The sequence below is a fragment of the Harpia harpyja genome, chromosome 1 (assembly GCF_026419915.1).
Source record: "Harpia harpyja isolate bHarHar1 chromosome 1, bHarHar1 primary haplotype, whole genome shotgun sequence".
Taxonomy (NCBI): domain Eukaryota; kingdom Metazoa; phylum Chordata; class Aves; order Accipitriformes; family Accipitridae; genus Harpia; species Harpia harpyja.
The window spans coordinates 101,785,273-101,807,113 of NC_068940.1; the positions used below are offsets into that span (position 1 = coordinate 101,785,273).

A 21,841-nucleotide genomic window follows, 5' to 3' on the forward strand; every position below is an offset into this window, starting at 1 on the left:
TCTCTGACTAGTGCCGATTTTTAATAAATCTTGGAGCAGAGATGAAGTTCTGAAAGACTGCAAAAAAAGCAATTACTGTGTTAATATTTACAATGTTTGCAGTTAGGATAATTTACAGGTTTGTCAGTCTAACATTAGTCCTGGGCAAGACAATGAAATATCTAATGTTGAATAGTTAATGATGCTGTTATAATAGACTCATTTGGATTGGAATGAATGGTAAACAGTTCTTATTGAACAAATGTGGGGGGTTAAATGAATTATAAATTTGGTTGGAAAATGTCATAGTATCGGTGTCATGTATATAAAAAAGTAGCACAAGACATTTTGATTTAAGAAACTGGAATGATACTGAAGAAACGTGGTGCCTATTAAATGAATAAAAACCTGGCTGATAAAACAAATTGAGACTCATCAGCGGAAAATTTTGTTTCTAGGCAGACAAAACATTCTGTTGCTACACTATATCATACTTTATCAGTGACTTGAAAGAAATACAGGCTCATTACTGATACAATTTGTAGTCCATACAAAAATGAGGGGCAAAAGAATAGTAAACTCTGAGCAGGAAACTCACCAATGTAGAAGGACCTGAATCACTTAAAACATATTTTACAAGCAAACAGTCCATCTCAGTTTGGCCAAATTGTGATCAGTTACACCTAGGAGGAAATAATGCAGACTTTATTTTTGAGAAGTCTGTCACAAAGCCTTGATTAGATTTTGAGAATAGCTGTAGGTAATCAGCTGTACATGGATTCTGTATGTGACACGGTGGTTAAAAGATTAGTTTGGTTTTTGGATGTACGAACAAAGGAATAGGGTGAAAAGTAGAGGGTTTGTTACAACTGCGTTTGGCACTGACTCACAGTTCTGTTATCAGTAATGCAGGAAAGCGTTGATGAACTAGGATCAGAAAACATCCGAGGAGTGACTCCAATATTAAAGGACTTCAAGGAGCGCTTTATCCTGCTTCTGGTCCCAGCATTGTTTTTGTTTTGTTCAGTGACTCATGGGAACTGCACGAGCAACCCCTGGAACAGGGAGGAGAAGCAAAAAATATGCCATTTTTAGCCTCCCCTTCACTCCTTTTAATTTATTTTTTCCCAGTCTTTTAATTATCCGTTTCTTTATGAGCAGTGAGGATGGGGAGCATGTCCTGGATGGTGCCACAGCCTTGGCATGGGGCACCTGCAGTGGATGCAGTGAGCCTCAGGGCAAAGGTACGTGGGACAACCACTGCACTGTCATGTGCATGGCTCCTTCCCACCCACTGCTTTAAAATAAATGCAATTAAGGTTTAGGAAGTGGACAGGGAGCCAGCCCTGCTTTCACCTTTCCTCAAACCTGCTTCTGCCTTTGAGCAGCCCTGCTCGCTGCTGGAAACCTTACCCTGACCATCCGTACAGCAATGCAGAGCTCTCGGAGCCTGCCAGAGCAGCCAGCCGCATCCCATTGTATTTTAATTTGGGAAAGTGTCATTGTACTTTAGTTTTGGGAAGTGACATCTCTGATCCTGTAAAATACGTTGTCATCTCAATTGTAACTGCTCACGCAGAACCAAGGGAACTAGTGGTGGTGAATGTGACCACATGGTGCCTGGAAGAGTAAGTCCTTCATTACCTTTCAGTCTAATGAAGTCAGCTCTTGTGTTTCTGTGAGCTCTTTTATTCCAGCAGCATGAAAGAATCATCCAATTAACTTTATCAAAGGGCTTTTTTATTGAGATTCAGTGGAAGGGCAGGAAACAAGTACAGACGTCTATCTGGTGTATCGTCTCTAATTGTGTTTACTGTCCCTGTCAAGGATGGTGGGAGGTGATTCCTTTTCTGTTACTTGCCTTTCAAAAAACTTTTTAAGTGAAGAGGCAAAATAAAGGTCAAATAACTCACTGTTGTAAAAGCAAACAGAACTCAAATGCTCCATAAATGTCCCAACTATTCGGTGTTGGAGAAAAAAGGAATGGAGCTTAGGAGTGTTTAATAACTTTTGCTTAAATTCAGAAGCATTTTGAAAGGCTGTTTAGCTTGAGCCCATTTGTATTCCAGACAGATTATTTTTTCTGACTGTTCTGAAAAATGAATCTGAATTCACCAGACACTGAACCAGAGCCAGAGATTTTTCAGGGGGGGCATCCTCTGGGGAAGGCTGTGTGCCCAAGAAAGGACCCGTTACTGGAGCACCCTGGCAGGGGAGCAGAGGACATGGGCGTGAAGAGGTGCTGTGGCAGGGACACGGGCGATGCCTGGGTTTCCCCGGCTCCGACACAGCCTCTGCCTGTGCATGGTCAGTGTCTTCTCAGCAGAGCTTGTTCATTTTTCTGGGCACATCGCTTTGGCAGGACGCTTCTCTTCCCTGCAGTTAAGTGGTCCTGAAATTCTAGGTTGGGAGCAGAAATGGCTTCTTAGAGAGGACTTTATTTGGTAATACAGAGGGATTAGATTTTCAGTACAAAGCATGGGAAAGAAAACGACAATATTGGGAAAATTTCTGCCTGTGAGTGAGAAGAGGCAGAACTGAGATGGTGTGTGGACAAAAAGAGACTAGTTTGTGGTGAAGTATGAATAGTTTGGTCTCTTAGCATATTGCGTTGGGGATTACCATATGGTAGTGATTAAATGTAGCGCACTTTAATCTTTCTTGTAAAATAAGATGAAAAATTGCGAGTCAGGTAAGAAAATAGATGAAGGGAAAGATGGCAGCCTGGTATTGAAAGGATAGCTTTTGGGTGGAGGGACAAAACTGGCGGGGTTTCTCCAAGGTCAGTCCTCAGTCTTTGCTAGTAAGGCTGAGACAAAAAAATAGAAGTATACTAACCAAATCTGTTGACGATGCAAAGAGAGGTGGTTTTTTCATCATAGGGAAGGACCTTATACAGGAAGACCTGGATGACCTTCAGGATGTATAATTCTTAACAGCACAAGATACAAGGTTGTTCACTTGGGGTATGTCAACAGGAGCAATAAATAAAAGAGGTCAGGGAGCTTTCTCTTGGCCCAGAGATGAAGGGCTTGGACACAGTCCTGTTGCAGAGCTGAACTCTTGCACCCACTAGAGCAGGGTGGCCACATGCAACCTGGGACTGTCCCTGGCTTGTGCTCTGTCCGAGCCTAGGCGGCACCTGAGGAGTGCTTACAGCACAGGCTAAATCCCTGTCAGATGGTGAGTGAGCAGGAAAGCTTTATGGACAAGTGCTCGATGGTTTGAGCCTCTTTCCAGCTGTTTTATTCACCGGTATGGGGTAGTCTGGGACTGGTAGTGGTTTATGTTGGGAATTTGTTGTCTAGGAGTTTGTTGAAAATGAAGGTGTGGGTGTGCTGGTCCATCACAGGGTGGCTCTAAGCCATTAATGTGCGTAGCTAGGAGAAAGGAAGAAGAGATTAGGAAGAGAGAAAGATTCCCTCATCCAGGTGAAATGACAGGGGCAGCTTTCAGAATGCTGTTTCTTGCGTTTAAATCTTCCAGAGCTGCCTGGCTTGGGGCAAGTGCCACAGTATCACTTTAAGTTTCATTCCAAAAATTGAACATTAAGTCTGCTAGATGTCAAGCACTGTAAGATATGTCTCATTTTGTTGCTTTATTTTCAACAGTGGCCGGTTCTGGATGTATTTTAGAAACCTGTCTAAGATCATTTGGTGTATACAACAGAGCAAAGTCTCTCCCTGGTCCCCAGCTGAGGATCCTTTCGTGCTTTGAAGCATGAAAACTGATAATGTCTTAAGCATTTTAGGATATATTTGCTCAGTGCTATGTAAGGTAACCAGTTTAGCCTTGAACAAGCGAAGTCAGTTGCTAGAAACAGCACATCTGATGCAGCACGGGGCTGTGCTCGGTTGCTTAACCTCACTGGGGAGCACATTGCTGAAGGCTGAGGGTAGGGTTGCACTGGCACTATTACCGAGCTGCCAATTTAGCCCTATTCCCGCTGCACTGTTCTCTGCAGACATACAGTCAGGAGCTGACATTTCTCTCCAACATAACCAGTTTTAAGGTTTAAGAAGTCTAAGGTTAGGCATAGAGCTCAAAGATCCCATATATGCTCTGCACAAAGCCAACACAGGGAATCTTTTTTTGTTGGTTGGTTGGTGTTTTTTTTTTTTAATTAGGTGAACAGTCTTCATACTTAGAGGAGTTTTTCAATTTGTTTGATTAGACCTTATTTGTGCATTAACTTGTGTTGTACTTCCATTGTGAGTTTGGATTCCTTATCTCCAAAGGCCAGTTATCTGGTCAGGGTCAAATGAGCCATGTCACCACGTGCATTTATTAGGTGTGTTTCCTATTTATGCCCATTCTCACTGCTTTTCCTGGACCAACACAAACTGATGTACAAGGTTTATTAATGTGAGAAACCAGGGTGCAATACTTTTTTTTGCTGCTACAGCTCAGCTGGAGGAATAGTTATCTTTCCAAAGCACATGTGGGAGTTTTGTGCCCACCTGCCTGTTGTAGCTTCAGGAAAAGAGTCCAAAAAGCATGAAGAACAGGCTGATGATCCATCTAGCTGTGTAACCTGCCTCCAGCACCACTGCCGGAGTCGTCACACCAAATCTGCATAGGATGGTGGGATTTATTCTACAGCAGAGATTCTTTCACGTTCCCAGCTGAAGCATGAAAATTAACATTGCCTTGTGACTTTTATATATGCTGTGATAACTGTTGTTGCTGCTGATTTTACTCATAGAAGCACCTAACCATCGTTTAAAATTCACAATCCATTAGCCTCAAATAATATTCTAAGAAAGCAATCCTGTTGTAATTCCCAAAGCAAAATCACAGGTATTTATCCGCTTTGATGGTGGGTGTAACCTGTGTATAATTAACGTGTGGAGCGGCTGGGGAAGAATTCGATGTAGTAATTTCCTTTAATTTAGTAGCATGCACATGTGTATTTAGCAGCGTGCCCCTGGTGCTCCAACAATTAGCTGATTCATCTGCCTGGTGTGATGGAGAGAAAGCAACTGGTTGTGATTGCAATAAATAAAAACATCCCGCTGCTTCTGCTCGGAATTTGAGAACAATTTGCTTTCATGTCTGAGTTGTGTGTACAAGGGAATACTGATGTTATTTGACAAATTGTTGCTTGACACTTTACATTTCTAGAATTGCTTTAGTGTGTGAGGATACCATAGTCTTTTAAAAGTGTCTCCTAGTAGTGTGTTGTTATAACCAACCAACCATGCAAAAAAGATGACATGAAATATTAAGGGTGGCACCAGAATGACGTCCTTCTCTTAGCTTTACAAATGTCATAGCTTGTCACTTCAGGAAAAACTATAATGAAATTGCCATCCTGGAAACAGTCCTAAGTTATAGTCCTAGTGGCAGATTTGTATTATGATTAAAATGAACTTGAAAATGTTCTTACTCTCCAGTTGCAGGCAGTAGATTTGGCAACAGACGTCTAAATCACTATGCAAAAGGAGGTGCTGTTGCACTACTTAGTTGTTTCCTGGACTGTGTAGTTGTGAAGAGAATGACATATAAGTAGTCTCAGATGATTTACAGATGATATTTTAGTAAAGTTAATGAGCTTTTATGAAAAAGCTACCACTTTGGGACTATTTACCCATGACAAAAGTGCTATTTGTTTATTAATTTACTTATAGCATAGTTATTATTCCAGGTCTCAGTCGAGGGATTGTGCCCTATTATTCTTGATAAATACTCACCGGGAGAAGGTCTGTGTGCCAGAAGACTTAGAGTGGGAATAAAGGAGACACGGTCCTCATGGCAGAAAAGATGTGTAATATGAAATGAGTTTTCAAGATTGCACACAGAATCCGTGACAGAGCTGGGAGGCAAATGGGAGGCTCAGGCCACGGCATTAAGCTTGAAACACTATTTTTTTCTTCTCTGATGGTTACTGTCAGAGTGTTTGGTACCTAGTGCTTCAGTTAGAATTGATTTATCCTTTCCAAAAATTTCTCCTTGAGGGCAAATGCTCCTCTAATTCTTCTGCAAAAGGTCAAGTATATTTTTGAGGTATTTTTGCCTATGTTGTCAAAAATAAGTGTACAGGTACAAAAAGCGTTTGTGCATCCTGCCAGACATCTCTGTGCTGTGCAGAGGAGCACAGTGCAGAATTCATTGGCTGTCCAGGGCTGTGCCGTGCAAGCACATCTCTATGCCCCTCTTAGTGACCCACACTGTTAGTGTCCTCTCCCAGACCATGTGCCGCTTGCCTTTTAGGTCAGAAACCTTCCCAAACGGGAGACCATACTCTCTGCAGGCCCTTCTGCAATTCCCATGGAGCAGGACCCACTCCAGCTCTGTCCCATCCCAAGTGGAAAGAGGAGCTGGTCCAAAGTGCATATGCAGGAGACAGAAAGGATTATGAGACGTTGGATCCTGTGTTATGGAGGGAGCAGGTATTTGGCCATCGTGCTGCTCGTACATATTTCTACAAGTGTTTTGGAGCTGTGGCTAAACATTATTTTGAAAAGGGAGTTAATTGCATGTGTGTTTTAAACTCAGCTGACCATTTTTAGCTGGATTCGTATACACAAGCCCTTCACTGACCAAAAGGCAGGCATATGTACCTATGAGGCTTTCATTCATCTCTTCTTTCATCTAAGTCATCCTAATAAAAGATGCTGTTTTTCCCTATAATGACTCCCATGGTAACAACGCCCATACCTAACTAGACTGACTAGACTAGACACATCGGGTGACATCTTCACAGGCAGAAGTTGCTGTCTGCTCCATACCTCCTGGTTTGTGTTGTGTAATTGGGAAGAGAGGAGCAGGCGTGCAAAGGGCTTGAAACTCAGCGGCACACTTGTCGTGGTTTAACCCCAGCCAGCAACTAGGAAGACAATTAACTCTATCCCAGCTGAAACCAGGACAACGCTATACCCATGGGCACATACACCGTGGCCTTTGCTTACGTGTTCCCTGGAGACGTGAAACCCACCACTGCCTTTTGCCAGGGACAGAGCTCCTCATTCATGAGAAATGCCCCCAGCTAAAAAAGCAGCCTCATACCCACAGAAGTACTTTGTGCATCCAGAAGGAAATAAACCCTACATATAGCCCAGGCACAGGCAAATCCCACAGAGGTTTTGGGTCAGCTTCTGTTAATTGTATGTGGGGATAATTTTATCTTTGCTCCTTTTCTTTGTTTGTTTTTCTGGATTTTTATCCCCCCTCGCTGGGCAAGCCCGCACAGTGCAATGCTGTGTTGTGCACAGATATTCAGGGTAGCTGGAAAGCCAGCACAGGTCCCAAAAGAGATACAGCTGTTAGAAAGGTCATACCCAAGCTTGGGGACAGGGTAATTAGCAGGAATGTCATCACTCTAAAATGGTTCCTCTATTTTGGGGACCGGACTTGCAATCCCACAGTTGTGGCTGTGGCTGGCATTGCAGAGACCTGTCAGGCGCTTGGGAGCTTGTGTACTGTGCTGTGTCACATCATGCGATGGAGATTTAAGTACTGTAGATGGGTGCTTAAATTCGGGAGGAAGACTTTGGGGCACTGTGTTTCCTTAATGGCGATCATTCATTGCCTTAAATAAATTCATTCCCTGTCATCTTTCAGTTGTCCAGGGAAGGAAGAGGGACGTATGGCAAATAAAAGTAAAGAAAATCCTGCATTATATGTGTGATAATAAAATGTATGCACACATGTTGAAATTTTTTGTGAAATTCAGCGTGTCCTTAAGAGCAAGGGGCAGCGTGGAGCCCAGAGGTGGCACACATGCATCAGCGTGTCAGTGGAGGCAAGCGCTGGGGAAGGTGAGGTCTGGCTAATTCACCACCTGAATAAACAGGATTTGACGGTATTGAGACAAGTTCAGAGATCCTGATAGCCTGAGCTGAACTGAATTAATGGTGATTTTTTTCTTTTTTCTTCCTTTTTCTCTCCTCCTCAGGTGGAAGAAAGCTACTCTGCCGGAAGTCCGTCAAAAGGCCTTTTCTCAAAAGGGCTCCAGAACCGACCTTCCAGCCCTGTTTCTGCCCCTGTGAGGTCCAAACATAGCCCCGGCTCACCCAAAACAGTGTTCCCCTTCCCCTACCAGGAGTCTCCCCCACGCTCCCCACGCCGAATGAGCTTCAGTGGGATCTTCAGGTCCTCCTCCAAAGAGTCTTCCCCCAATTCTAACCCGTCTACCTCTCCTGGGGGCATCAAGTTTTTCTCCAGATCAAGAAAAAGTAAGAAATTGCTCATGTTATTTCAGGAAGATACACGGTACCTCTGGGCTTGGCCCATACTTTACCTGCGGTAGTGAAGTAAGTGCAGATGAGGCATGTGCTAATTGTTCATTGTCGCTTTCACTGACCATGGGTTTTGGGTTTCTGACACTAGGGTCATGACATTAGGGTATGACCTCTGCAGGGCCATGGATACCTACACAAGGCTGAGAAAGGAAATCATGCTTCAAAGCTTTGCTTAGAAATCCTGTATCCATGTTAGTGGGAGTTTTCTAGGTGGTTTCACTGAGGCTGGTTGGACGTCAGCACCGGGACTTGAGAACAGCTGGAGATGTTCATGGGGTTTGTGGTGGAGATGGGCACAGAAAGGATGTCATCTCAGGAGCTAAGGGAGACTCGCTTCTGTAGAGAATTTCAGCTGGTTTTTAACTGATATTTCTTTGCCCTGTTGTAGGAGGGGAAAGAGACTTTTACTGGATAGAAGTAAATGGTATGTGTTTCCAATCAAATGACCATTAAGGGAGTGTTTGAGCTCCTCTGTCAGAATATGAAAGGCATCGTAGACCTCCATGGTTCAGAGCACTTGCCTGCTTTGTATTGGGCACAAATTTTACCTCTTCAGCAGCCCGTGGGCTAACACACCATTAAGACTCAGAAATAAGCAGGGTTGAGAAAAGGCTTTGATTTTAAAACTTTCTTGCTGAATAAAGGTTCCCAGTGCTGGTCTATAAACCAAACCTGGTCTACCCAACGGGTTAGTGGCTATAGGAAGGGGACAGAGTTACAGGGGAAAGAGAGGAATAATATTTTGCCACTGGGGGTGCTGGATTGTCAGACCACAGCGAGTTTTCCTTCTGTGAGCAGAAGAAATAACTCAATGATAAATTGTTGTCAAATCTTCTGTGACAACATAGGTACAGATTTAGTGATGCGTATACCTACGTTTGGCTATATGTTTCCTGCAACATACTGATAGCTTTCAGTGACTTTTAAATAGTGTAGAGGGACCTTCTTGTTTTTCTTTATCAGAGTTTCTCTTCAAAACGTCAGTTTTAGTGAGAACAAGTAATTTCATAGTGACTTTTGTGCACAAGAACACAGCTATACAAACCCACATAGGATTTTTCTTTATGCTTACCAGAAGTTCTGCTGCAGCTTAATTGAAATGTCATCTTTTCCAGTCCTTGCCTCTCTCTAAAACACCTTCAGGAGTTTTAAAGTAGCAGAGTCAGTGTTTCTGAAGGACTCCAAGTAGACCCCAAGCATCATTTCTATTCAAGGACATTTGTTCTTCTCCGCCTTAAAGTTCAAGTATGCTTTTTATGCTCCCCTCTTTTTCAAGCCTCACAAAAATTGACATCCATTTAGGTCCATAGGTTTAAATATTGCGTAGGCAATATGCTGCTGATTGAGTACGCAGAGAAGGGCTCACTGCTGCGTGAATAACAGCAATATACACTGCATAGCAAAGCCATCTTGTGACTTTTTAAGGGAGTTATGCAAGCAAATAGCACTGTTTAAGTCCTAGCTAGGTACAACAGAATATTAAATAAAGGAATCTTCCAGTAGTCAGCAAAATCCTTTTGATAAGGTCACATCACTGTCGCAGGAACAGGCTTGGAACAGGGCCACGCTATTTTTGAGCTAACAGAAGATACCCATGACCCTGCTACTCCAAAGAGGGTTGCAGGAATTGCGCTGGGCTTGGGTGTTCATGGTCTTTTGTTTTTCAGGCAGGAGGGACAACATCTTGGAAGTGGTGTGATGATTAAAATTGCTGTTTAAATTGATAACTCTTTCCATTCTGCAGCTTTTTGCAAAACAGAGCATTTCTTTCCAGGTGCTTTCACGTCATTTAGCTCTCTTACAGAGAGACTAATGCAGATACATAGCCTTCACTACCACGTTAAAGTTTATTTTATTCAGAATGTGCTAAACAGGGATCGGTAATGAATTATGCTCTTAGGGTTTACTATATTTAATTAAATTTTACTGAGTTTTATTTAAGAAAACCTTTTCAGGACTTCAGGAAATGTGTGGATTAGCATTTCTGTCATATTATGTAGTTTTTCACAAGCAAAATTTTTGCATTCTGGTACTTTGCAAATAAAGAATAACCCTATGTACTACAAAACACTAAGTTAATTGGTTACGTCCCACTCAAAACAAAGTCTCTGTGGCTTGAACAGCGTTACCTGAGTGACAAGACTTCTCAGACACTCCTCAGACCAGCTATCTCAGACCTTTGCACAGACACTGTTTTGAAGAGCTCTGAGAAGAGCTAAACCAGCATGTGGTTCCACATTTCTGAAGGTGCATAGATGCTTCACTGCTCAAAATTGTCACAGCCTACATGATTAAAATCCCGTTTTCCCAAGCAGCTTGGGATACCTGTGTTAAAAGTGAATGGGACTTAGGTTGCTTTGTCAGTTCTGAAACTGTGAGTGCATTGAAATCAGATGGACTTGCCATGCTTGCCTGCCTTTACATCCCTTCTGGTGCTGGTTTAATAGTATTAAAATGAAAATTAGCTGTGTGCTGGGCTGCACTGGGAGGACCATCACCAGCAGGTCAAGGGAAGTCATCTTCCCCCTCTGCTCAGCACCAGTGAGACACATCTGCAGTGCTGGGTCCCGTTCTGGCTCCCCAGTACAAAAGAGACAGGGTCATACTGATCCAGCAAAGGGCCACTACATTGGTCAGGGATTGGGGCATGTGGTATGAGGGGAAGAAGAAGAAGGAGGAGAAGACCTTTTTGCTGTCTTCAGTTACCTAACGCGGTTATGGAGAAGGCAGTGCTGGGCATCTCAGGGATGCCCAGCAAAAGGGCAGGAGGCAGTGAGGGGAACTCCAGGCAGGTGTAAGAAAAATGTTCTTGATGGGGATGATATGGCATCGGAGCAGGGGTCCAGAGGGCCTGTGAAATTGCTACCCGTGCAGATTTTAATAAGTCAACTGGAGAAGGCTCTGAGCACCCCAATTTAATGTTGAAGCCCTGCTCTGAGCAGGGTGGGGTTGGACCAAAGAGCTCCAGAAGTCCCTCCCAGCCACGGCTCTTCTGGGAAACTCTGCACTGGAGTCTTCCCTTTGGGTTTATATCAAATCTGTATTTTATCCAGGCAATCTGCAATTAGAAGAAAAAGCACCAGATAAAAGTTCACAGGGGCTTAGGGGTTTTTTGTCCCCCACTTTATCTGAAATGAGTCTGTGCTGCACTCCTTTCCCTATCATCATGGAGCAGTATGTGGGGGAAGTATATGCAGCCTTTGTTTTAAATAACATAGCCCGTCTTCCCTCCACTTCCTCCTCCCACGCATTGTTCAAAACACAGACTAACCTGTTACTCCGCATATTCCTTGTTTTTCTTGGAAGCAACTTCTTCCTAGCTTGTTTTCATTTTAAAGGCTATGTGTGGTATTTGCAGCCCTTTCTTTCCCATATAGTTGCTCTTTTCCCAGCTAAGTTATTTTGTCTTCTGAATATATGCAGTTTAGGAAGGGCATTAATGGTTAGGGTAGGACAATATTAAAACAGAAAGTGATTCGCAGACGTGAGGCTTAAAACATTTTCCACTTAAGGCTGGGAGTTTAAACCTTTTGCTCATCTTTAATATTTTATCACTTGTTTTGGCAAGAGCCAAAAGCTCATCTTTGTGACTTTTCCCTCTGGTTACCCCAGTTCAGCATCTGGTCATAACCCCCTGGCTCTGATCTGACGAAAGATTGCCCTTGAAAGGAAAAACACCTTCCCACAACATGTACTTGGCTGCCAGCCACTCCAGGTATTTTGTAAGTACAGCTTTGAAACAGTAAACTGCTGGTTGGGGCTTCGCGTCCAGCTTCCCACCTTTGAAAAGGCAGCAAATCCACCTCGGCCCCCTCTGGAAGAGGCTCTGCGGGGACCTTTTTGGGTGAGGTGTGTGCTTGGCCATTGGTGCAGCCCCTTCAGTTCGGGAAGTTCACCACAGAAAAATCCAAGACAGCTCTTTGCGTGCTGCGTTTCTGTACGAGTGCTTGGAAATTTAATTCTCGGCTTTTTAATTTCTTTTTTGTCTGAGAATCTTTTTGCAACAGCACTGTTAGACTGACGATGGAAAACTGAATATGCATTTGGGATGAATTAAGCTTGGCTTTGAGGTGGTGCAGATGACTTGCTAATGCTGCTCACCCACACTGTGAAGCTTGGTAGATGCAGTCCCACCCAGCGCTGCCCACCTTACACCTCCCAAAGCCAGGTGCCTTCTGCAAGCAGAGACTTGGGTCTATGAGATGGGGAGCTCAATACCTGGGTTTTACCCATCAGTATAGGCACATGAGCAGCCGTGGAACACTGAACAATTACATTTTAATTATTTGTAGACAATTGGATATGAAAAAATGAGTAAATTGGAGTTTTCTAATTTTAGAATAGCACTTGTGACCTGTAGCTGGCAGGATGCTTCTACAGAAGCTGACATTGATTTCCTAGATGTTTTTCAGGGACAGCAGGAACAAAGTATGAGTGAAGAGGTACAAGCTGATGTTTGAGGTGCTGTGAAAAGTGACTTCAAAATTGGCAGCCTTGTGGAACTGCTTCCGAGTTTGTCTTAGGTTTGCTCAAAACTGCATGAACTGCTCTCCCAAGGAACAGCTTGGGACCTGATGCTTTAAGATATTATTGAGTCTTGTCTGTGAAGGGAGTGCATTTCTCTTGTATACAAATTTACGTGAGAAAGTACAATGCTAAGAGAAAGAAGAAGTGGCACAAATCTACTCTCAGTAAAGCAAACTGAGGTGATCCAAAGTAAATGCAGGAGGATGACCCGCACTGGGGGAAAACACAATTCAGATTACACTTTTCTTGCATGAGCTCTCCCTTCAGAGCCAATACATATACAAATAAATGAGGAGAGCTTTATTTTACTGAGTGGAAATTAGGGAGCAACCCCTGCAGAGAGGCTAAAATCAAGTACCCTGAATATTTTATTAAAAGTAGATGGTTGTATGAAATATAAGTCATTAAAATGTAGCTTTTTCCATGGGGGTGAATGCCTCATTTGAAGGACAGCAAGGCATTTTCCAGTCCTGCTTCCCCTTCCCAAAACATCAGTTCAAGTAACAGCAATACTCATGACACATTGATGGTGCTGCCAGTTTTAACAGCAAAGGAAATCAATTAAAAGGTTTCAATTGACCTAAAGCTTTGAATTGCAGTGGGTGGGATCAAAAGATAAATTTAGCTCAGAAGTAAAGGTTGTTTATGAACTTTGAATCGAAAATTAAGCAGCTCTCAAACACCTTGAAGCGGGTGGTCAGATTTGAATCACAGTGAATTTGCACTATATTTGAGGAAGGAAATGTTTTTCAATATAAAGTTTTAATTTTCTGTTGTCTTTTAGTAATTTTTCTCCTAAAATTCAATATTATTAACTGTGGTGCTCCAAAATAATCCATAAGGAGGGCTCTGGTGCTCCAATAACAAAGGACCAGAGAGTATTTTTTTCAGAAGACTGTGAAATGCCATACAGAGAGGTTATATTTTATTCATTCTAATAATTTATTTTCTTGGAGAACATCTTGTGGTTAGACTATGCCCTCTCTAAGAAAAGCTTATGACTGTACTAATTTTTACCCATAGATGGAGCAAGTAGCTCTCATTTGCAATAGCCCAGGGAAGAAATGGGGAAAGCTCTGCAGGGTTTCATGTTGCCACATTCAGCTCTGCTCCCCTGAAGGCCTTCTAAGTGTGGCTGATCTGTGCTAAAACTTTTCTTCAAGCTTTATACTGAAATTCATTTCCCCCCAAGATTTTACTCCATATTTATGACATTTAGGTAATAACTTGCAGTGGAGTTTAGTCTGAGACAGGCTGTTGTGGAGGGTCAGCAGCCAGGCGGAGGCATTTCATTTACCATTGGCTCAAGCTATTTCCCACCATTACTCTTTAGAAATACCTTTCCATGACACTCAGTGCCATGTGATGGGATGTCCTTCCTCATGCCAGCTGCTTGAGTCTATATTTGGATTTTTCTTTGTTAAATCAATAAGTTCATCCCATAGTCTTGGACACTCCCAGCCTTCGGACCACAACTGTAGAGAACAATCAATTATAACCTGCATCAGGACGCCAAATAGCTAAGGCCACTTTCATCTTCAATTTTTCATCTGTGTTCACAGTCTGCCTTCTGAACGGGCAGGCGGGTGGGATGCCAGAGGGAAAGGCCACGAGACAGCTTTGATTTGTGGCTGTGACTACCCTCGCGATGCAGGGTGAGGGGAGCAGATTGGGGAAGGATGGGGCTGCTCGGTCCAGGTTCACCTTGGGAGGGTGGCGTAGGCTCTTCCACCGTCATCCCATAAAAACATAGGAAAGGAGCAGAACCATTTCATTTGTCTTGCTCTATTTTCCAGTACTGCTGTGCAAAAACATCTAATCATAATTTTTCAAGCTTACTTTGTCCACAAAGGCAGACAGGGGGAGCGACACTGTTCCTTTTGGTCTCATCTACACTAGAAAAATGACTTTTTGCAGACAACATGTGTCAGCATGGCTGCAGCCGAGCTGATACCACACACAGCTTTGTATGACCAAAGACCAGCCACATTCAGCACCGTTTCTCCTGCCAGTTACTGACACCTGCTGTCAGCAGCAGATGGTTCTTCTGGCTAAAACGTGCTTATGGTGATTGGTCTTAGTTTATTTGGAGATATCTTTCAATGCGCTTCCCTTTTCACCTTAGTTTCCCATGGTCAGTGTTATCTGCATAGGTGGAGTACATCCAGTATGCTTTTATATTCTTTACAGGCTGATGAACCCTGGTGACCTTTCACTGCTGGTCTTCTTTGTGTCCTTTGATAAGAGAGGTCTGCATGGCAGTGCACATGTGCAGGTGACTTTGTTCCACCACAGGTAGTAATGTAAGCAACAGTAAAGCTAAAGAGTTTTGAAGTCTCAAGCTGTCTAATCAAAGGAAATCATTTGGAAATAATTTGTGGGGGATTTTTTTGAGGTTGTGCGTTGGTTTTTTTTAAACTATCTGTAATTTAAAAATCCAGGAATACATGTAGGAGCAGATTTTCAAACATATTTATGTGTCCATTTTCCATTTAAAGCAATCATTTCAGAAATTTTTCCCTAAGCAAGTATTTGGTTATAAGTGCTGGAGAATTTGTGTTTATTTTAGTGGGTTTATTCACAAATTTAATGTTAAGTACATTGCTTTATCTGAATCTTAGTGAATGCTTGTCATGATCCCATTGAAAATGCATTGTGTATCCAAGCTCTTTTGATATGTGGTTAGTCTGAAGTATTATTAATCACTAAAAGTATCAGATCCAAGCTTTACAGATATCATGGGTTCTCAGCTTCTTAGATAAAGTCCGTGGAAAATACCTCAAAAATGGGCTGAATAAATGTGATAAATGTTGAATCAATTGGTTTTCTGATCTGGAAAAATATGGAATGAAAGAACCTGATCACAAGGCAGAAGAATGCATGGTTTGGGGAATATAGTATATATAGTAGAGTAAGTAAAGTACAGTTAAATCCCAGGCTCAGTCCAGCAGCCTGTAGCTCTTATGTAGCCCTTGTTGGGTCAGTGTGAGTTTTGACTGAGCTTGGACTGAATGAAAACACTGATTTTAAAAAGAAAATAAAAACCATAACAATGATGGTAAATCATTATGCATTGTGAGAGTCAATAGGGTGAGGTGTTGATCACTCTCGTGTCCCAATTTATGGGCTTTGTGGAAATAAGCCTTTGCTTTATGCAACCTTTGGGGCTGTGAAAGCATCTTGAAGGAGAGCCCTGGTGATAACCAATGATTAGACTCAGAGGGTTTTTAAGACTTCACACAGACTCTGCTACTTGCCTGCATGGATTACTAGATTTGTTCCCTGGTTTCACTTGTGTATTTGTTTTCCTATTAACCATAAAGCCAGCTGAAGATAACATTCCCATTTGTATGGGAAGTAAGCACGGTCAGACACCGCAGTCTCATAGCTGAACTGGTATAAACCATCACGTGAGCTTCCAGCATCTGCTTTAGTGCCATGTCATTTCCAGCAGTCACTGGCAGAGTCATGAATTGGGCAAGGAGAGCCTGTAGCATCCATTTTGATTCAGTCAGGAGTTGGCTCCAACCTTACAGCAACTTGGGTAGTGATCATGCAACTATGGAGTCATCGTTGGCCCATTTGGTCTATACAGCAATAAATAAATGCAGGTTGGTTGTTACTGGGACAAGGAGATGTGGAAAAGCAAAGAAAATATCTTCTAGTATAAAGCTCTGCATGGTGCCAGGTTTCGGATTTTTTTCCTCATCGCCATACTAAGTCAAATAAATATCAGTCCGAATTAGAAGATCTAGCAAGAAGCCTTTTTGTGCTTGCAGTTTGAGAGAGGTGAAAGGGCTGTGGAAATGGTGTAACACCAATGTTATGTTGACGTCACTGATCTAACTAATTCCTATACTCCTGAATCTGTGTAGTGGAGCTAAGTCTTTTCGTGCTGCTCTCTAGTTGACTGAAGTAAGCTCATGTTTCCTTTGTCAAAGCAAAGGAGAACAAAGATGCCACTTTTAAAAATGAATTGGTTTAGGTTTTTCTATCCTAGTGAGTTAATTGATTTGGGTTTTATAGTGCTTAAAATAATGAACACATCAGCTGGAGGAAGCTGTAAGTCATGTTCTTAGTTTAAAATGAAAAGACGACAGGCAAAGTCTTCAACTCATGTCAGAAAATGGGTCTTGGGTCTAATTTTTGGACACTGACCTGTGAATAGTTCCCATCCATCATAACCTTTAAAGAAATTCGTTTGATAATATGTGTATTGGGAGCCACTAACTGTTATTGCAGGTGCTTTGATAATCCAGCAAAGCTTCTGACCAGCTTCCCTGGCACAGTCTGGGAGATACTGAATGAAGGATGACACCATGCAAAGGACCCAATTCAGGTTCATAAAAGCATTTTATTACTCACAAGCACACACATGCATGTTAGCTGGAGGTCCATGCTCCCCAAAGTTTGCACTATTTTTGGATTTGCAGGATGGGGGTTGTAAAATGCTCAAAAGCCCTGTCTGTGCTGTGCCAGCCGGTGTATGAAATGGTTTGTGCTGCTAAGTGGGTGTGTGTGGGTGCTCTGCAAAGTAAAGTGCAAAGGATGGGGCAGCGAGCTGAGGATTCATGGCGGGTACAGTGTGAAGCTGTGGTAAGCAAAAATGTTGTAGTGAATGTAATTTTGAGAGTAATGTCCTGAATAGAGGCCCTTCTGAAGGGAAAATTTTAGTCTGTAGAGTCACCTGTACACTACTAGCAATAATCTGTAACTGGTATTCTCCCCAGATTGCTTTCTCTTTGGTCCACTTTCTGGATGTTAGAATTTGTTATCCAGCTAAAGAGCTAAACCAGCATATCTACAGAGCATTGCTGGAAAGGTCCAAATGTCAGGAACTAACTGATTTATGACAATCCTAAAACCAGCAGTGGTGGTTGACAAATGACAAACCTAAAGCCAGCAGTGAGCTTACAAAGGTCCCTGTGCCTGGGATCCCTAGGATGGATCAATAGACTTAACCGCCCTCCCCTCCCACCAGGGATGGCTGGTTCTAGCATGGGGCACTAAGTGTTTAATGAAATCTAAATTTTCTTATTTCAGCTTTAAAACAAAACAAAACAAACAAAAAAAAAAGGGTTGTGGATTGTGTGGGGGTTTGTGGTTTTTTTCTTTTTAAAATAAATTGTTTTCTTTCTCTATAGGCTTCTGCTATGCCCTTTTCTGGTGGAGTTCACCCAGTATTTGAAGACTCTTCTCTATCTTAAAAAAATTCTTGTCTTAGATTATGGAAATTATTAATCTGTGTGTACTTGATACACTAAACAACTACTCAGAAATTTTGGTGATCAACCATCAAAACACCTCAATTTCTTAATTAAATTATTTTGAAGCTTGCCTTGGGGTTCCTATAAGCACACTTTATTGGTAGGTAACTGCGACAGTTTGCAACGGGGTTTCTTTGTGGTTTGCTTCTTGCAGCATCTCCTGCTGTTTACGGCTCTCAGAACCTGAAATGTAAGTGCAGCTTTGAAAGCCCTGCATAGATGTGTGACACAGGACTGCGGTGACAAGTGCGTGCGGGTAGCTACGCCAGACAGTGCCACACTGTGCAAGCCCAAACTGCATCTCCCTGGGAACTCCTATATGACTGTGAAACATAGGTGCCCTCCTGTGGGCATCCTGCTGCTCCTCCTTGCTGTATGGAGAGGCTGGGATTGCCTTGCCTGCCTGGAGATGCTTTGGTTTAGTTTTTGAGCAGGATGCTGAGGACCTTTTATTATGCTTTCTTTTTCTTTTCTTTTTTTTTTTCTTCTAAACCCGTTCAAACAGCAGGGAATAAAACATCCCTCCCTCCAACTTACGTAAGCAATAATTTTGCAGTTGTTCAGGAAACTAGCTTCTCCTCTCCTCATCCCAGGAGGGTTTGCCATTGCCCTCGGGTCAGGATATGGCCCTCAATATCAAGATAGACATTTAACTGCGTTGACAAATGCACAAACCCTAATGCAATTCATTTTTGGCTGGGGAAGGCATGTAAAGGTAAGCCATTAATCATATACTCTTCAACAAACACTGTAATTTGGGAATCCTGAGTGTTTCATTTCAGGGTCACTGTGAATGTATCAGCTTCATCGCCTGCCTGAGCTGGGCAGAAGGTTTGGTGTCAGATTTGTTTGCTTAACCTCAGTATAAGGTTTCCATAGCTCTTCATGTTCACGGTCTTTCCATGGAGCTGTTTAATGGTGAGAGAACTGCGCTTGGCAACCTGAGCTGTAACTCCAAAAGGATGATGCTGTTTGCAGTTATGCGGTTGCTCCAATTCCTCTCACACGCTGACGTGCCCCTCATAGTGCCGAGCAGCCGGAGGCCAAAACTGGCTTTAATCCATGCAAAATAAAAATCCACATCTAAACACTGTGAAGGTCAAGACTTTCTGGAGAGGGGGTGAAAGAATTGCACGTGAGCTAATGCGTAACACTGGAACAAGAGTAGCTACAGGTGGCAAATAGTGCCCATGTTATTTATTCTGTGTTTAGCATTTATATTAAGTGCCTCCCTCTTTGTGTTTGCTAGAGAAGGGGTGAGCTTGGCCATGCTAGGTACGCCTTGAAGGATTTCTGAAAGACAAGAAGCACGAACAGTGGCTGAAACATGTAGCCAGGTAATAAAAAAGGGGTTTTGGCATAAGAGTCCTCAGCGAGGCAACAGTGGCCTAAGCTTTTTCGGGAGAGCGAACCTCAAAAATGAATTGACGCCAACATTTAGATAAGCAGTTAGCTGAATTTTTTCATCTTTTAGAAGAAAGTATTGTTCCTTTCAGCAAACCTAATTAAAATGTGGCTTCTGTCCTGCGAAGATCAAATTCTGCTGTATTATGTGTATTTAAACACATCTGATTTACTACATCTGATTTTCTCAGAGTGACACAGGGGAAGATTTGACCATTGGGCTCTAAATACAGTGGAACAATTTCCAGACTTGGGTGCCTGAAGTTAATAGTATAAATCCTTGCTGAGACACCTAAGCCAGTTGACTTGAGGAAAAAAAAGGACCTTCTTAACAAAAAGAAAAAAAAAAAGGAAAAGAAAAAGAGAATTAAAAAGGAAATATTTTGGCTAATTTCAGCAATATTTGCTCATCACTCTTATGAAGGTGGTGAACAATAAGGAACAGTTTCCTATGTGGGGATCTAAGTTTTACTGTGTTGGGTTTTGTCCTTCAAAGCCAGAGGAAAGCCCTTACTTCCAATGCAGTCAACGCACTCTCATTGACAAAAGCCTAATTATGACCCTTCCCTCCTCAAAAACGTAAATACTAAGTAATGAGGATTATCGCCAATCTGACATCTTGTACGTTCGCTGGCATTCACAGTAATCTTTCAAGCAAACAGTGGGGATTAACGCAAACCAGTTTGTACAGCTGTCTAGATTTTGTTGAATCAGAAGCCCAGTCTGCAGAAAAATATGTGGATTATCAGCAAATTCTTGCTTGTGGTAAGGGAAAACAGGCAGGGAGAGATGTTCTGAATTTAGAGAAATGGTCAAATGCATGGCTATGGGGTAACAGATACGGGCTTTGCTGCAGGAATTAGGAACATTTTTCTTTTTCCCTAGTATTCATTGTTGTAGAAACAAAGACCAAGAAAGAAACTGAGATTTAGCATTTTTCTTAATTGCATTAATGTATTTAATTAATAGCCATCACTTTGGTATTCCTTTGTGATGGGCCATGATTCTTTCAAGTTTGTTTAACGAAAATGGACTTATGCTCCAGTATTATCCAGACCATTGGGGCAAAGAATGTGTAAAAAATATTAGAGTATGAAAATGCAAAAAGAATTTAGCATGTCTTATTTCTGTGTGTTATATGGAACATCTCCATGTAACAACAGTAGCACATATCCATGCAGTCAGATAAATCCTGAAAGACAAGACCCCCCTGGATTTTGTGGGTGGTGGTGGGGTGGAGCTTCTCTGCAAGGGAGATGCCATCAGGGAGGTTTCTGCCTCATGGTGATTTTTCGTTCTCTCCTTTTGCCCCAGAGTTTAGGCGTGATGAAGGGAGGTGAAATCTCAGATATTTTTTTAAGGGCGTAAGCCCTGGTGGTAACTTTAAGATGTTGGCTACTCTGGGATTATCCCCAGTTTCAGAGGATGGTGCTGGAGGAGCACGTGGCCATTACAGAGGGTGAAATTTGGGGTAAGGTACCTCATTACATGTGGCTGTGGCAGGTGCTGGAGAAGCTCTGGGTGGCTGCAGCCACCTCGGTGACCCAGGAGAGTTTGTGTGGCACCAGGGAGCCACAAGTTAAGAGTGAAAATCCTTGGGAAACTGGCCTTAGGTCAGCTCTTGTTCCAACTGCAGTTTCTTGGCATGGGTTTTGTTATTAAAGACACGTCACTGCAATTAAATCACATTACAGTCAAACAAGCTGCTGATGAGCACTGGTCAGAAGTCACGCTGCTGTTAAACTGACCCATCATTTTGGGATGAGCTTTGAGGCAGAGTATCTGGAGCTTTGTTTGGGGTAGCTGGAAGCCACTGTGTCAATCACAGGAAGCCCCCATAGCCTCTCTGTTTGGAAAGGCGGGATATGGAGGGAGTGAACATTGTCAGCGGAGGAGTTACAAAGCAGACAACTGTGCTGTAGAATGGGAAACTTAAATCTGCTGCATGCAGCTGCTTCCCTGGGGAGCCCAGCTACAAACCCAGGGAGCAGGAATGCCAACGGAGCATGGACCTGCACCAGCTGTACTGCATCTTTTGCCATAGTTTGGCTCTAGTTTAGCCAAGAGAGCCAAGAGAAGGTCCAGCTGCCCTGGGCTGGGCTGGGAGTCTCACCTGTGCTTGGAAAAGAAATTTGGAGAGCATGATTCTCAGGATTCACAGCATCATTTTCACTCTTTCATTGCATTTTGTGTTTAAGAAGAGATGTGCAGCTGGGAGGAGGTGAGTTTTTCTCATGCACTTGTGCGTGTTCACTGTGAGCGTCCTGGCACTGCCTCCATGCACCCGCTTTTGCATCTTCAAACCATGCAAGTGCTCTTACGGCTCCCAGCCACAAGAGGCTTGGGGAAGGCAACAGCAAAAGGCATCGCCACAAAACAAGCCTGTTGAGTCATCTCCACCCTTCTTTCCACTGCCTACTG

The 21,841-nt window shown here is 42.8% G+C and overlaps 1 protein-coding gene across 4 annotated transcripts in view; it reads left to right on the forward strand.

The window, feature by feature from the left end:
• The window catches only part of PRKAG2 (protein kinase AMP-activated non-catalytic subunit gamma 2), a 226,489-nt gene that overhangs the window by 71,732 nt on the left and 132,916 nt on the right, over positions 1–21,841 (forward strand). For all 4 annotated transcript variants that reach the window (XM_052807182.1, XM_052807173.1, XM_052807189.1 and 1 more), the window contains exon 3: positions 7,877–8,156. In XM_052807182.1, coding sequence (XP_052663142.1) covers positions 7,877–8,156 — 280 coding nt within the window. The remainder of the gene's footprint in view (positions 1–7,876; positions 8,157–21,841) is intronic.